This window comes from Papaver somniferum, chromosome 7 (genome assembly GCF_003573695.1).
Source record: "Papaver somniferum cultivar HN1 chromosome 7, ASM357369v1, whole genome shotgun sequence".
NCBI lineage: Eukaryota > Viridiplantae > Streptophyta > Magnoliopsida > Ranunculales > Papaveraceae > Papaver > Papaver somniferum.
The window spans coordinates 107,398,902-107,414,977 of NC_039364.1; the positions used below are offsets into that span (position 1 = coordinate 107,398,902).

Below are 16,076 nucleotides of genomic sequence, written 5' to 3' on the forward strand. Positions count from 1 at the left end.
TGTTGATATTACACGTAGGAATTGTTACATTATATGAATCTCATCTTATCTGGTTCTCAAAAACCCCTAATCCAATTTTTCTACAAAAAAAACTTATTATAATTTCTAAGAAAAATGTTTTCATTGATTTTAAGCTTCAAAAACCTCCCTTACACAGCATAATCTTATGATCATTTATAAATTCATAACAAAAGTTTTTTTTTCCTCGAATAAAATCTAAATGAAATTTCCTCATGTATGTTCATTCTTGATCATTTTTTTAGGTTTGCTCTTTGCTGAATTTCAATATTGCGTTCGGTAGTTATCCAAATCATTTTTTATACTCCATCCGTTCTTTTTTAATAGGCTAGTTTTGTTTTTAGAGAAATGTAAGGAAGTTAAGAGAACTAATCATTGAAAGTGGTCCTCATGACACATGTCAATAAAAAAAGTGAAGTGAAATGGTCCCATGACACTTGTCAGCAAAAGAATTAAAGTGAAATGGTTCCCATGACACTTGTCATCAAAAAAAATTAAGAAAAAAATGGTCCCAAAAAATTAAAGTAACATTTGACTTTACCAATTAGGAAATCAGCCTATTTTTTAAAACATTTATTTATAGAAATCAGGATATTAAAAAGGAACGGAGGGAGTAATAAATAAATGATAACATGAAGATCTGACGCGCATAAATAAAGTCACGTGGGCTGTTAATAGAGACTTGTGGGCTGAAAAAACTAATCCCCTTGTTTCCTCAGTGGGGTTTTGCTCCAACACATTGTTGAGTTCCCATCCATAGTTGGATCACTGTTGGAAAAATCCAACTCTATCAACATGATAGAGATGAAATCCGGAAATTCTACACAAACGGCCAAAGAAATTTCTTCTTTTCTTATTTCGGCAAAACCTATATTGAAATGAGGACTTGTCACCTTGATTAAGTATACATATATTATTATTCCGAGCAGCAGTAACCATTCAGCAAAGCTAACAAGAAATCCTGTCTCTGGTTATATAATACGAGTATTAATCTCAAAATCTACTAAGCACTTCGGAACTTTCAAAGCTACACTTCTCTATTTCACGTTTATCAAGAAGTACACACAGCGAATTTAGAATATCTCATCCTTTTCTTCGTTCGTATCCGCTGTAAGTTTAATCAAATTCAGTTCACTGTGTTAATCATTTTCTAGACTGAAATTTACTGCGATCGTCCGTGTTTTTTGATTCTATCTTCATTACTTCTTATCTGGATTGGGGATCTCATAGGGATCATAATTTTTTGTCAATGCAGATTTCTGCTTAAGACGAATTGTGGTTTATAATTTTCTTCAATTTTTTATGCTAATTAGACTCTGTAGCAGGGATTAAAATATGCAGGCTTCAGCATTTTCCGTGAAAGGAAATCTAGGTTCTGATACTGGAATCATCAATAAGTTTGGTCGATTTAACAGTAGAAGAATTTCACCAAGTGTGAAAAATCTGTTGATAACAGACAGAAAATCTAATTGTCAATTAAGACTTGATTCACGCGTTATGGGAGCTGAACTTGCACGTGCAAGAGTTAGAGTAGATAATATTGGCGGATCATCTGCAAAACCTAGATTCGTCAAGGTTCAAGCATCTGGTTCGTTGATGATATTTAAGTTTTTTTTTTTTTTTTTGTCCAATCTGAATTCCATTTCTTGGTTCTCTACGGGTACTTCATTTGCAGGTGAAGATCTTGAAGCTGTACCGTCCTCTCCCAAGTCTCAAGGAACATCATCTGGTTCAGTTTTGCCATATGTTGGGGTTGCTTGTTTGGGAGCTATTCTATTTGGCTATCATCTAGGGTACGATATTATTTGCAGTTCAAGTGTGTGAAAAGTCACTTGCGCGAATCAGTTTTATTTGAAATCATCTATAAGCATGTGATGTACTATAATTAGTTGTAATGTTGTAAACTAAACCTGTAAAGTTATTCGTCTCCGTGACTAAGCAATTCTTCTGTCCATATGCTAAAAAAGATCTGTATGATTTTGTTTTTGTTCCTGCAGTGTGGTGAATGGGGCACTTGAGTACCTCTCCAAGGATCTAGGCATTTCTGAGAATGCTGTATTACAAGGCAAGTATCCGATGTCTTTGTTGACCATCTCATGATATGAATCCTGGTAAAAACATCGGCTTGCTTTTATATGACAAAATTCCACATGCTAACGTGTATGATGATTAATCCAGACAATTTCCACCATTGATTAATCCACATGTTGTAGAGTTGCAAGAAAAGTTTAAAATCTTATGTCAATGGAAATGCTTCAGTTAGTTGATGGTTTGAGTGAAATATTTCTTGACATGTCAAAACTATAGATGAATAGTACCTTAGCATGCGATGATGCTATTGGTAGAACTATGTCAGTGCCTGCTTACTACTAATCTATAACCGAAAAGAAAAATATCCGAAATTTAGGAGCCATGGTTGTAAACAATAAATTGAATATCTAGTCATACATTAACAAGACCAGTAGTCAGGCCTTTGTTCAAAGAGTATTTAGTGCAAGGAGAAAATTCAACAAGAACACGTTATTCTACATGAAACGGTATCTAAAATATGCTGGTAAAAATGTAGGAAATGAGCTAATAGGGTTGAATTAAACTTCCACATAAAAATTAAACTTCCACAATGCCAGGATTTCAATAGATTGAATACTCTATTCTAAAACGGCAATAGACAGAACATTCAAATTTCATGTATGATTTAGAGTTGGCTTTATACTGTTTGGTTTAGAGTTGATTTTAATATAAGATGTATTGGATCCTGGGGCCTGCTATAATTGACATATCCATTTTGATTACCATTCTTTGAAATGAGTACTGGTCATTCTAATTCTTTAGCTTACCGTACTTGCTCTCTATAGAATGATTGATCGTTTCATTTTTGTTATTTGAAGTGCGTGATAAAATCTGACTTTACAAGTTTCAATACTGGTGTGTCCTTGCTAGGATGGATTGTTAGCACGTCCCTTGCTGGAGCTACCGTTGGTTCCTTCACTGGAGGATCATTGGCAGATAAGTTTGGTAGAACAAGGACTTTCCAATTAGATGCCATCCCACTTGCAGTTGGAGCCTTTCTCTGGTTTGTTCTATGCAGTATGCCCTTGGCTAATACTTTGAGATTTGGATCTTGCCTAATCAGTTTGGATTGTTGAACCAGTGCCACAGCCCAGAGCGTACAGACAATGATAATTGGCCGACTACTTGCTGGCATAGGAATTGGTATCTCATCTGCTCTTGTGCCACTATACATATCTGAGGTAGTTCCATATGCAGGTTTAAGTCTAGAAATGATAGTAACTGTGTCAGTATCCTTAATTTTAGCTAAACGATTTTGATGTTCAGGTATCACCAACCGAAATCCGTGGTGCACTTGGATCAGTTAACCAGCTCTTTATCTGTGTTGGAATTCTCGCAGCATTGGTAGCTGGATTGCCTTTAGCAGGAAATCCTTTATGGTACTCCATTGTTTCGTATTTTTTGTTGGGCATTGTACTATTTTCTTTATGTTCTATGAAATTAATTTATGGATATGCCTAGCAACTAAATCACATAAGAACAACTGTGGAGAAGGTCAGGTAAAGTTTGAAAATGTTATCCAACTTTCACTTCTGACCTGCCTTTTAGCTACAAAACTACCTTACCGATTTCCTATTGTCTCTCATATTCCGTGCATTCTTTTGGCAGGTGGAGGACAATGTTTGGTGTTGCAGTTGTTCCGTCTATTCTATTGGCTCTAGGAATGGCAATGTGTCCAGAAAGTCCTCGGTGGCTTTTTCAGGTTATACACACAAAATCCTGAAATTTATATGTATATACTTCAGTTTATATATATGCTTAGTTGCATAGTTAAGAAGTTATGGATTAATTTGATTAATTCATTATGAAAATCTTCTTCTTTTTTTAGCAAGGAAGGACAGCTGACGCTGAAAGAGCTATAAAGACACTCTGGGGAAAAGAAAGAGTTGCTGAGGCTATGCATGATTTACGCGCAGGCAGTCAGGGTTCTGTGGAACCAGAGGCTGGATGGTTTGATCTATTTAGTTCCCGCTACTGGAAAGGTACATAATATTCATATTTCATTGTTTTTTTGGCGCTAAGCAAAATTAACTTGTTAGTCTTGTTGCTTATTGATGATTGACTTCTCATTCATTCGTCCGTCCGTACAAGTGCACATTTTTTTTTCACAAGCGAAGCTTATTGGATTAGAAGGCATCCCAGCATGGCTATTAAACGAGCTTACACAAAAAACGAATAGAGATAGAGCAAGAATGGCATCAAGAGCTAAAAACAGGAAATAATTAAAACAACTAGGATAAAGAAAGAGTTGAATTAAACAACCATTTGATCCATGTGAACTGCATTTAATGCATTCACTTTGCTGGACCAAGATGGAGCATTAATCTTCCCTTGAATAACCACCTTATCTGAATGAGTTTGCTGACCCGGTAAAAGTAAATGATTGCTTGGATATGAAACTTTTTGGTTACATAGAGTTATGGAATTACGGTATGCAGCTACAATGACCTCAAGACTAATGAATGGTGAGAGAATTATCTCTCTTAAAAGCCACGACTGACGGGAAAGTCCAGATTACTTATAGCCCAGGGACTAGTCAATCAAGTTGGGCTTCAGTCAGCTCTCCCCACTTAGGGCATTCACGGATAGTACTCTTCTACTGAGAAGTCTCGAACTTGAGACCTCTTCCTCTGGTATATGTAATAAAGAGAGACCAGACCATCTCTCCTAAACTCGCGATTGATGGAGAAAAGCATCGTTTGACTAAAGGGGCGCCAGTCAAATGGGATTTTTTACACCTAGTTCAAAAACAGAACCTAAAAATTCGATTTGATGAGTAGGGCTCCAGTCGCAAACCTTCTGATTTTCCAGAACCTGATAGTTGGATGTCACTACAGTTATCGAGTAAAACATGAGGAAGTATATGCATAGATTTGCTGGTGTAGTATCTTACTATTATGTTGTTTTTGCAGTTGTGAGCGTGGGGGCAGCACTTTTCTTGTTTCAACAGTTGGCTGGAATAAATGCTGTGGTGTATTATTCTACATCTGTTTTCCGCAGTGCTGGAATTGCATCAGATGTTGCTGCAAGTGCTCTTGTTGGTGCATCCAATGTCTTTGGTTAGTCTACTGTTGCTTGTACCTTACGAAGTTAATCCTGCCGAATTTAAAAATCTGATTCACATTTTATAGAACAATAAAAGCTATATTATGATCACCCGTTATTTTGTTTAACAGGCACAGCTATAGCATCCTCTTTGATGGACAAACAAGGAAGGAAAAGTCTTCTAGTTACAAGCTTCTCTGGAATGGTAGCTTATCTTTGCTCTGTGTACTCCATATGTTTCAGTACCATAAATTTTGTTCTGCAACATATATAATCGAGATGCAATATTGGCTTAACAATCACAAGCTGTACTGATGGTTACATCTAAATATTTTTGGAACTATACTGAATCATGAACTTGTAAGGTTGGTTTACATGTACCGGAACTTGCAAGAAGATCTGCAATATAGCCTAGATGGTTCAAACTAGAAAACAACTAATTACTAACATAATTCTTTTAGTCCAAACATTCTGTAAAACTAAAGCTGAAGGCCTTATGGATGTATTTTCTGACAATGGACTTTCATTTTTGTTCATGAAGGCTGCTTCCATGTTGCTCCTCTCTTTGTCTTTCTCCTGGAAAGTTTTGGCACCATATTCTGGCAACCTTGCCGTTATTGGAACTGTCCTGTGAGTTAGTTTTTATAGTTCTGTTACTTCTGTTTCTTCAACCAATTGCATCTATTGATTTGTGTTTTCCTCTACAAACTCGTTTCTTATAAATTACTCTGAAACAGCTACGTGTTGTCCTTCTCACTCGGTGCGGGCCCGGTGCCAGCTCTTCTACTTCCGGAGATCTTTGCGTCCAGAATCAGAGCCAAGGCAGTTGCTTTGTCATTGGGAATGCATTGGGTAAGTCTAACAAGGGCTCGGATATAACATGTATATGTTACAAATTACAAACTTTGCTTTTATCCTTTTTGGTAATGGCTTCAGTAATTAGTAAGACCATATATTACCAGAAGCCAGAAATCAGTAGTCAGTACCAAAATATTTTTAAATTTCTCCAAATGCCACAATATAACAGGTGTGAAAATCCTGTTATAGCAGTTTAAGAGGGTTCATCCATTCTTTCCCTCTCACGGACGTCCACACACCCACACACATGGCGTAGTGTGCATTATCTTTTGTAAAATCATTCTCGAAAAGGATTGTATCACCACTTCTAGTTATCTAGGTATCACTATGTGAATCTTTAAGTGGTCATAACTTTTTGTAGGAAAGGGTTCAAAGTCGCATATTATTCTTTATGTGTCTCGTATATGATCGTTAACTCCTGGATTCTTGTTCAAACAGGTATCTAACTTTGTCATTGGCCTTTATTTTCTGAGCGTGGTAAACAAGTTTGGTATTGGTTCAGTTTATTTGGGATTCGCCATGGTTTGTATTCTTGTTGTTGTGTACATAGCTTCCAACGTGGTGGAAACGAAAGGCAGGTCACTGGAAGAAATAGAACGTGCTTTGACTTCTGCAGTATGACAGTGAAAACAGGGAAGCCATTGTAAAAGTCCTGATTTTTTTTCTTTTTTCTTAACAGTAGTTCCTAGTTCTCCCAAAGATAAATAGGCTCATGTCGTTCTAGTGTCTTTCACATCATTTTAATTTTGTTATTTAATTGTTTGGCTTTTTGTTTTTTCCAATATCACTTGGGTTTTCTATCATCATAACTTACAAGACTATTAGGTTTTCTTGAACTTTATGAATAGAGACTCATTGTGTTGAGGTTTTCGGATAAGAGACAATGGAGTTGAGTTTACAATGAGTTGTTAAGGTTTGGTTTCATTTTACTACAATTAAAAAATTGATTTTGAATAAGAATTTAGACTCGTTTGGCTGTCTAATGGGTGAATGTTTGAAGACACAAAATAGAAATATTTAGAAATAATCCTTATCCGCATATTTTTTTATAATGGCTAAACTGCCGTTGTATTGTTAAATCTTTTTTTTTTATCTTTTTATCTTAATTGATTCTATTTGATTTTTCTAAAACAATTTTTAATTTTTTTTCTCGGAGTCAGCATACTAAAATAAAGAATACCATGACGATGTTAGACAGTCGGCATGGAAATGGATGAATACCATGCTGACAATTATCTATCAATCAAGTTGTTCACGCACAAATTGGTTGACACACAAATTGGTTGACTATTGTGTCAACCAATTTGTGCGTGAACAACTTGATTTGATTGATAGAGATACTAAAACTTGGAATTCAGACCTAGTACAACTGTACAAGCTTTCTTCACTCAAGATAATTGTCAGAAAATAATGAACATTAGGATCCTGATGTCAGGCTATGACAGATTCATTTGGCCATTCACTAAATATGGTAGTTTACTGTTAAATTGTCTTACAAGCTTTTAGCTGGTGATTTTACCATAGCTGATCCTAATATGCAAGTTAAGCCTATATATGAGACCCTTTGGAAACTCGCGAGATTGGGGTATACCCGGATTAATTTGGATATATCTAATAAAACAAAATAGGGTCGTTAGGAAGTAAAACCCAAAGCCCCTTATCCATATATTTTAAAAAATGATTGTGAAAAGACGAGGGTACCCAAATACAACATAATCTTTTATTTATCCACCTATAAGTCCTCTTATCGAAAGTGATTGTCTATGGACAAAGTCGAGACAATACAACAAATCGGTATTCACACTTTGTGTGATTGTCTATGGATACGAGATCGAAACAATACGACTATCAAAGTGTGATTACTTGATAATATGTTCGGACTTAACCAAACTCACTATCAAGTAATGCGGAGTTAATGTTTGTGTAATTTACTTTAAATTATAATAACAACAATTATAATTGCGGAAAGGAAAAGTAAATGACACAACAAGATTTTGTTAACGAGGAAACCGCAAATGCAGACCCCGGGACCAAGTCCAGAATTGAATACTCTCAAAATTAAGTCGTTATACAAAATCTAAACCAACTTCGTATAGTTGAGACCAAGCAACTAACCCTAGTTCACTTAGTTTCTTCAGTATCCCTAAGCTTTCGTCTTCGATGAGTGGACGCACTGGAACAATTCCTTTGGATCGTATTCCAAACAGTAAAGGAACAACAAATCTGTTTGGTAACAACTCTCTTGATTCTTTAAGATAAAGATATCTCAAGTCATATGCAAAGACTCTTCTGTTTAAACTAATAAACTCCTTTGCCTGGTTAGATCAATCCAACCTCTATTACCTAGGTAATAAGGTTCGGATTTGTAACAATCAAAATAGATCTCAAGAGAAGTATTAGGCGTTACCGATCTCACGCAACTAATCAATCGAATAAATCTGATTCTAGTTGGATCCCAACCGATCAAGGTTTGTGCTACACAAAGATATGATAAATCAATAAGAAATCTTCTTCGTCTTCAAATCTTCTTTAATCTTCAATTAAAACCTGCACAACACCACTTGTATCTCTTATGATCAAGCACGCACAGAACGGAGTCTGTTAACAATGGGTTATCACAAGATGTCTTTAGATCTACAAACAGTTCTAAAGATATCGTCGATACTTCGATCTAGTTTGAGTAAATCTTATATCAGAAGAGAAAAATCTCAAGAATAAACAAACTAGGTGCAATTAAAGTTTCAACAACCGTTAGTCAATCAAATCAATCGAAAACCAATAAACTGCAATTATCTAGTTTCCCACCAACTGTACTCGTGGAGCTTCTTGATCCCACAGAAGCCTTTAAACGAGTGGTCGTAAGAGATTTCGCCTAATTAGGGTACTTTCTGAAAAAGCGGGGGTCTAACAACCTCACCCAATATTACGGTTAGCAATCTGTATGGACTAACCCCAATATACTTTTAAGTGAATCAACTAGACAGTCAGACTCAATCTTAATAAAAAGTATATCCAAGAGTTATATCTCAATTTCTCGATTCAATCCCAACTCAAGCAAATAGAAATCTGTGAGTCTGATTGAATACAAGAGAAATCACTTGAACGGTACCAAAGACCAATGTTCAAGGATCAATCAATTTCAACCAACAACCAAAGGTTGGATTTACCAATTGATCGATTCGACGAACAACCTGTGATATTTTCAATTATATAACAAAATATAATGCGGAAAAGAAATAACACAGACACCAGAAGTTTTGTTAACGAGGAAACCGCAAATGCAGAAAAACCCCGGGACCTAGTCCGGATTGAACAACACTGTATTAGGCCGCTACAGACACTAGCCTACTACAAACTAACTTCAGTCTGGACTGTAGTTTAACCCCAATCAATCTCACACTGATCCAAGGTACAGTTGTGCTCCTTGCGTCTCTGATCCCAGCAGGATACTACGCACTTGATTCCCTTAGCTGATGTCACCCACAATTAAGTGTTGCTACGACCCAAAGTCGAAGACTTTAATAAACAAATATGTATCACACAGAAAAGTCTACATGAATAGATAAATATGTCTCCTACAGAAATACCTACAAGTTTTGTTCTGTCTTTTGATAAATCAAGGTGAACAGGAACCAATTGATATACCAGACTTATATTCCCGAAGAACAGCCTAGAAATATCAATCACCTCACAATAATATTAATCGACTAGCGAAACAAGATATTGTGGAATCACAAACGATGAGACGAAGATGTTTGTTACTACTTTTCTATCTTGCCTATCGGAGAAATTAATCTCAAGCCAATCTTACGATTGCACTCAATCACGATAGAAACAGCAAGCTCAGATCACGCAACTACAGAGAAAATAGTTGGGTCTGGCTTCACAATCCCAATGAAGTCTTCAAGTCGTTAACCTACAGGGTATCGATAGAAACCTAAGGTTAAAGGAGAATCGACTCTAGCTCATACACCTAGTATCACACATGAGGTGTGGGGATTAGGTTTCCCAGTTGCATGAGTTCTCCTTTATATAGTCTCCAAATAAGGGTTTGCAATCTAAGTTACCTTGGTAACAAAGCATTCAATATTCACTAGATGAAAACCTGATTAGATTCAAGCTAATATCCGTTAGATCGAACTTAGCTTGTTATACACAAATGTAATGCACGTTCATTTAGGTTTGTGTAACCGTACCTAAACGTGTACACCTAGTTGGTTCAACAATAGCTAACCAATGGTTATCCATATGAGCACTTTCATATCAACCTTATTCATCTTCACTATAACTAGTTCAAATGATTCAAAAGAACTATTTAGAAAGTTGTTCAATTGCTTAGATCTCATAGAAGTATATAAGACACAATCAAAGCAAAAACGATTTGATTCACTCGAATCGATTCATGAACATTACAGCCACGGTTTGTAAATATGCATTCCTTAGTTTATATATTTCTTAATTCACGAATAAACCGTTTTTAGAAAATAACCCGCTCAAGTATGCATACCGTTACATATCCTTGAGTATCCGATTTGAGTTTGTTTTCAGTTCACAAACTCCAGCAGAAATTCACGGGATCTGAACTTCCGGCAGTAGGCATACGGGTACGCGGACTTAGCTTCCGGACATCCTGAACTAGCAAAGTACGCATACTTTAGTTCAAGGATTTTGGACTTACACAAGTATGAGTTTACATACAATGTTTATATCCATTCAAGGTTATATATTCTAAACTCTCATTTCAATCATTGAAACATTCTTAGAGGAAATTAAATAGAGGTTATTCACACATTATTTTTCATCAAAGCGATTTTCAAGATATTGAAATAATCAACATGACTTTCGTCACTTACAAAGATGAACTTGGCCAAAGTGAAATCTTACCAACACATATTTTGAGAAATAGATAAGCGAGATGAACTCGGCTCGAAATAGCAAATGTGTATAATCGAAGTCTATATAGCAATACGATTTTTATTTCAAGATAGGACATAGAGTAGATAGATTTTTGAGTGATAGATAAGTTCAAGTCTCCACATACCTTTTAGTCGATGAAGTTCCACCAGTTCCTTGAGTAGTTCTTCGTCTTTGCATGATAAACGTCGTGGAGTCTAGAGCTCAACTACACTTTCTATCCTAGTTCGAGAGTTAGCTATAAGTAGACTAGAAATCAAGACTTATAGTTTTGGCAACTAAACTTGACAAACAAGCTTGAGATAGCAACGCTTGCGAGTTCGACCGAGCAGTGCTCTAACAATCTCCCCCTTCGTAAATTTTAGTGACAAAACTATCAATACATATGGAATACAAAATAAATAAACTTTGCAGCTTCTCTTCCACATGCATGATCTCCTTGGTTCTTCAACATTACTCGAAATCTTCGTCACTTCCAAGTACTCCAATGATTCCAAAGATATTCAATGCAGCATCATCGTTGTTGAAGATGAGAAAACAAAAGCTCTCAATCATTGTTACACAATGTCATAGTATTATTACACAGAATCAAAGTTCAATTGTATGACAACTTTGACAATAATACTATGGTGATATGTATCACTCCCCCTTAGTCACTATTTCATCTCACATGAAAACCACTCCCCCTTACATAATGATCCGAAAACCATATGTATTTGTAGTGTGAACTACACATTAATTCTCCCCCTTGTTGTCAATAAAATTGGCAAAGGTACGAAAACTAGTGGGATCCTAATGAAATTTCCATCGAGACACTTCATGACCAAAAGAAAGCACATATCAACTTTTTTGGATGCAATCATATAGCCGAAGCTAAATGCATTCATCAAGGAGTTTATAAAGATACAAGATAACCCCTATAATATTCCACAACCGCACTCCCCACAAATATTTGGCAATTAAGCACAAGTTCAATTAAGAACTCTCCCCCCCATAAAATGTCATTCCCGAAAGAACAACAAGAGCGACCTTACTTTCACAAGAAAAGAAGGATTTCTTTGGACAACAACAAATCACATAAGAATATGAATTTGTATCCAAAATACTCAATTAAATTAACCACAAGAGAACACATGATTAATTTAATCATAAATGCTCAACATAAGAGAACTTACAGAGCCTCACAGTATATACATAAAAATATGGATCAGGGAAGACCAATAATGTGGAATAAACAAAGATTCATTCTATCTTTCATCACTATTTGCACAATGACATACAATAGACTTAATCTTTGTAAACAAAAGTTTTATCCTTTCTTCCATTAAGATAATGACATAAAAGGCTTTAACTTTTGTTTGTCAAAAGTTCATTCAATCTTTTATCAATACTTGCATATCGACATATGAAAGACTTAACTTTTGACCACGTATGGGACAATCATAGTTCACGGATGCAAACACACATATCCCATAACAAATTGCAATATATAAAACCATAAAGATTAATACTGCAAAATAATCTTCCAAACAAACTTTAGAATTTAAATAAATAAATCTAAAAACATTGAAGATGAAAATCGTTGGACATAGCTATGTGTAATCACAATAATGGTTATTCCAAACTCTAGTTATTCTTCTTAAAAACACAAGAATAAAATTTTTATAAGAAGTTTCCTAGACAAAATAAAATCAACAAGCTAATGAACAAAGACAGACTCCTAAACCATCAAAACCGAACACAAACTGAAGCTACATAGACGTTTCGGAATCCTCATGAACCTTGAGTTCTTTGAGCTTGTGATTGACAGCATTCACTGCATTTTCAGAGAAGATATCCTCATTGAAAAGATCTTTAACATGTGTCTTTACGAGACCAAGGTCAGAAGTAACCTTTTTCAACTCGGTTCTTAACACATCAAGACTTTTCAAAGTATCAACGAGCTGCAGTTTTGCCTCCTCAAAGTATTTAAGAAAACCATGAACAACTTCAGCAGAGACCATATCCTCCTTCTCAATATCCTGATGTGTATAGGCATAGTAACATGAGGCATTAGGATAATCATCTTCTACTATAGTTCTTTTCTTCCTCCCTTTGGACTCAAAACCAATACCTTTATCAAGAAACCCTCTTACAAATCCACCAGAGCGTGAAGATGAAGAGGAAGACATTCTTGACAATCTACAAAATAACCCAGAGTATGCGTACGTGACTTAGGGGTTTGGTATTTTAAATGGTTTCTTAGGGAAGTTAATTTTTCAGGGTTTCCAAAATTGATTTGTAACAGTAACACGGGTATTCGTACGAACACAACCCGATCCAAGGAAAATAAGAAACTACTGAAAATATGGATATAGGGACGGTACACATACCTAGTACACGTACCGGCGTAATTGTATTGGTTTCGGATCAGTAGTACGTATAACTAGCACGTCTACTGAGGTAGCTCTAGTTTGGTAACGGCTCATGGTACATGTACCCAGTACACATACCAAAATAGCGTGAGTTCGTTAATTGGATTATGGTACACGTACCCAGTACGCGTAGCAAAACAGCCTGAGTTCCGAAACTGACTTACGGGTACGTGTACCCAGTATGCGTACCAAAATAGTTTTTCCGAGAATTTCCTTATGGGTACACATACATGGTACACGTACCTTGGAAGTTTGAGTTCACCGATTGGGTCTAGTACACGTACCCGGTACACGTACTTACCATGTCGAATATTTTCATATTCAAACTATTTTCTACGATATGTTTGGCATTTGGTTAACCCTCTAAGACACTTCTAAATACATATTTGATCACTTAATCACTTGTGATTGTGCATCAAGATTACAGTCTAAAGTGTTAAATAATCATGACTAAGCTTATGGTTCAACGCGGCTAACCGGCCATGAACTATCATTATACATGGTTCGGCTACGACTGACCATAATGTATATTCTGCTATGTGATTTCAAGTCGAATTTCCCATATGCTTACGTGAAACCTTAATGATAGTTTCATTTAAACAAGAAAGTGTTTGCTTGATCCCCAAGCTATCTTAGCTTGAATCCTAAGCGACCTTCGATCTTGAAAGTCTTTAAATAGAGAGACTTAAACAACTGGAAAATTAAATCCCTGACACTTTCATGTATTCTAGTTGTAAGCTAGCGTCGTCCTCTATTAACCTAGGTCTCCTTTGTGAAACACAATTAGGTAAACGATCTAAAGGCTTCACTTAGGGATTCGTGAAGCCAGGTCCGACTATCTTTTACCTTGATAGTTTGTGTATCCTGATCTTGCCTTTATGTATTAAGGTTTTCGTAATCTCTTTCAAGCAAGATAGATAATAATCGTAAAGTTTCTTCGTCTCAGACTTTGTGATTCCGCAAGATAGATATATGATAATGATTCTTAATTGGACTTGTCTAAGATTGTTTATGTGAGGTGAATGATAATCTAGGATGCTCTTTGGGAGTCATAAGTACCTGATTTTGAGGTTTTTTAGCTTTGTCTATTACAAACAGATTTCCTCACCTTGATCTCACGATCTAAATAGAAATCATATAGGAATATTTGTTAAAGGAAAATTGGTATCAAAAGTCTTCACTTAGGTTGTAAAGGACGTCAGCTGAGGGAATCAATTGCATAGAATATTGTGAGATTCAACAGACGTAAGGAGCCCGAATGTAACTGAATTGTTTGGACGATGGATTTGACCTCAACTACATTCCAGTTCGAAGTACTGATAGTAGGCTAGTGTCTGTAGAGACTTAATACTTGGTGTATAAATTTAGACAAAGTCCCAGAGTTTTTCTGCAATTGCGGTTTCCTCGTTAACAAAACTTTTGGTGTCTTGTGTTTTTCCTTTTCCGCACTAGTACGTAATCAATCGTAGTTATATAATCCATATATATATTGATTGTGGTCGATTATATAACCCTTTTTTTGTAGAATTCGTATCTTGTAAGATAGATGACAAGTTTCGTGCTTGGCAGAACTCCGATCCGTTTATTGGATTCAACTAGATTGAACTTGGATATTGATCTTTGGAATTGTCCGAGTACTCTTACGGTTATATCAGGCTCACAGATTCCTTGTCTAGAACTTTTTGATTGTAAGAGAAATATATATAAACTCTTTGTACAATGTTGTTCAATGATCATTAAGATGATCTACTTGGAATTGTATTAAGGTTTTGTCCATACAGGTTACCGAACGAAAAAGTTGGCGGTGTACTTGGTACCCCTCGTTTTTAATTGCAACTTGGGATAGAGAATGGTAGACCTTTGTTAATTGTTTTCCACAAGAAAAATTGAATCTTTGTTGGACAAGGTGAGGTCCACAAAAACTCGGTGAACCTCTTGGGTTAGGCATTTATATCCAGATTCAATATTGTATCTTCCAACTTTAAATTTTGATGTAGTAGACACTTACGACGGACGACTATCTTTGGGGACGCAGATACTAATGATTTTATGTGCTACTGTGCTACAGTTTGGATAGTTAACATTGTGCAGGATTAAGTTAACATTGTGTGAAGGAAAAAGTCCTAATCCACGTAGGATCCACAACTATATTTATAAAAAATCATCTCCAACCGATTGATGTGAAGGTGATATGGCAAAAAAAAAAGTTAGACATCCTCTAGGTGAACCTCTAGTTTTAGATATTTACTCAGAGGATGTCTTCCCATCCTAGTCACACTTTTGTTAATAAAAATCATTGAAAAATAACAATGGAAAGGTTGTATGCCTACAAATAAGTAAACAAATAATAGAAAACTTTATGGGTTGGTGATAAAATTTTATTTTTCCTAATATTTAGGATTTTATACTCCAAAGATGTCTTAGAAGTGATGCCACATATGAAATATTCACATTCATCGTTGGAAAAGCTCTAAATAGGGGTTGGTAAACCATTTCTGATGAGGAAGATAAATGGATGGAATGTATATAAGAGAGATGCCAATTGTTTCCATTGTAAACTGGATGAGGATATCAGGCTAATCATGCAAACTCCATAATCTTTTCATGAGCACAGCCTTATAGTGGTTGCCACTTTTTCTTATGCCCAGTCCCCATCAGAGTAAAGGATAAAGTCTTTTTAACCGAGGAATTATGCCCAGCAAAAATTCCTAGTGACACGGTCTATTCGCAGTTTTTAATTATATCTATATTATTTCT

The 16,076-nt window shown here is 35.8% G+C and overlaps 1 protein-coding gene across 4 annotated transcripts; it reads left to right on the forward strand.

Moving 5' to 3' along the window:
* Positions 1-748: 748 nt before the first annotated feature.
* On the forward strand, positions 749-6,915 carry LOC113298069 (plastidic glucose transporter 4-like). 4 transcript variants are annotated; one of them, XM_026546727.1, is made up of 14 exons: positions 749-1,128; positions 1,332-1,606; positions 1,694-1,811; positions 2,016-2,083; positions 2,959-3,091; positions 3,170-3,269; positions 3,355-3,467; positions 3,697-3,790; positions 3,917-4,070; positions 5,001-5,147; positions 5,265-5,338; positions 5,675-5,763; positions 5,871-5,985; positions 6,430-6,915. In XM_026546727.1, the coding sequence occupies exons 2-14, from the start codon at positions 1,354-1,356 to the stop codon at positions 6,610-6,612; spliced, it is 1,641 nt and encodes a 546-aa protein (XP_026402512.1). In that variant the 5' UTR covers positions 749-1,128; positions 1,332-1,353; the 3' UTR covers positions 6,613-6,915. The 4 variants fall into 4 exon arrangements, with proteins under 4 accessions (XP_026402512.1, XP_026402513.1, XP_026402511.1 ...); XM_026546728.1 differs by having other exon boundaries at positions 1,341-1,606; XM_026546726.1 differs by having other exon boundaries at positions 750-1,128; positions 1,344-1,606.
* Positions 6,916-16,076: the final 9,161 nt, after the last annotated feature.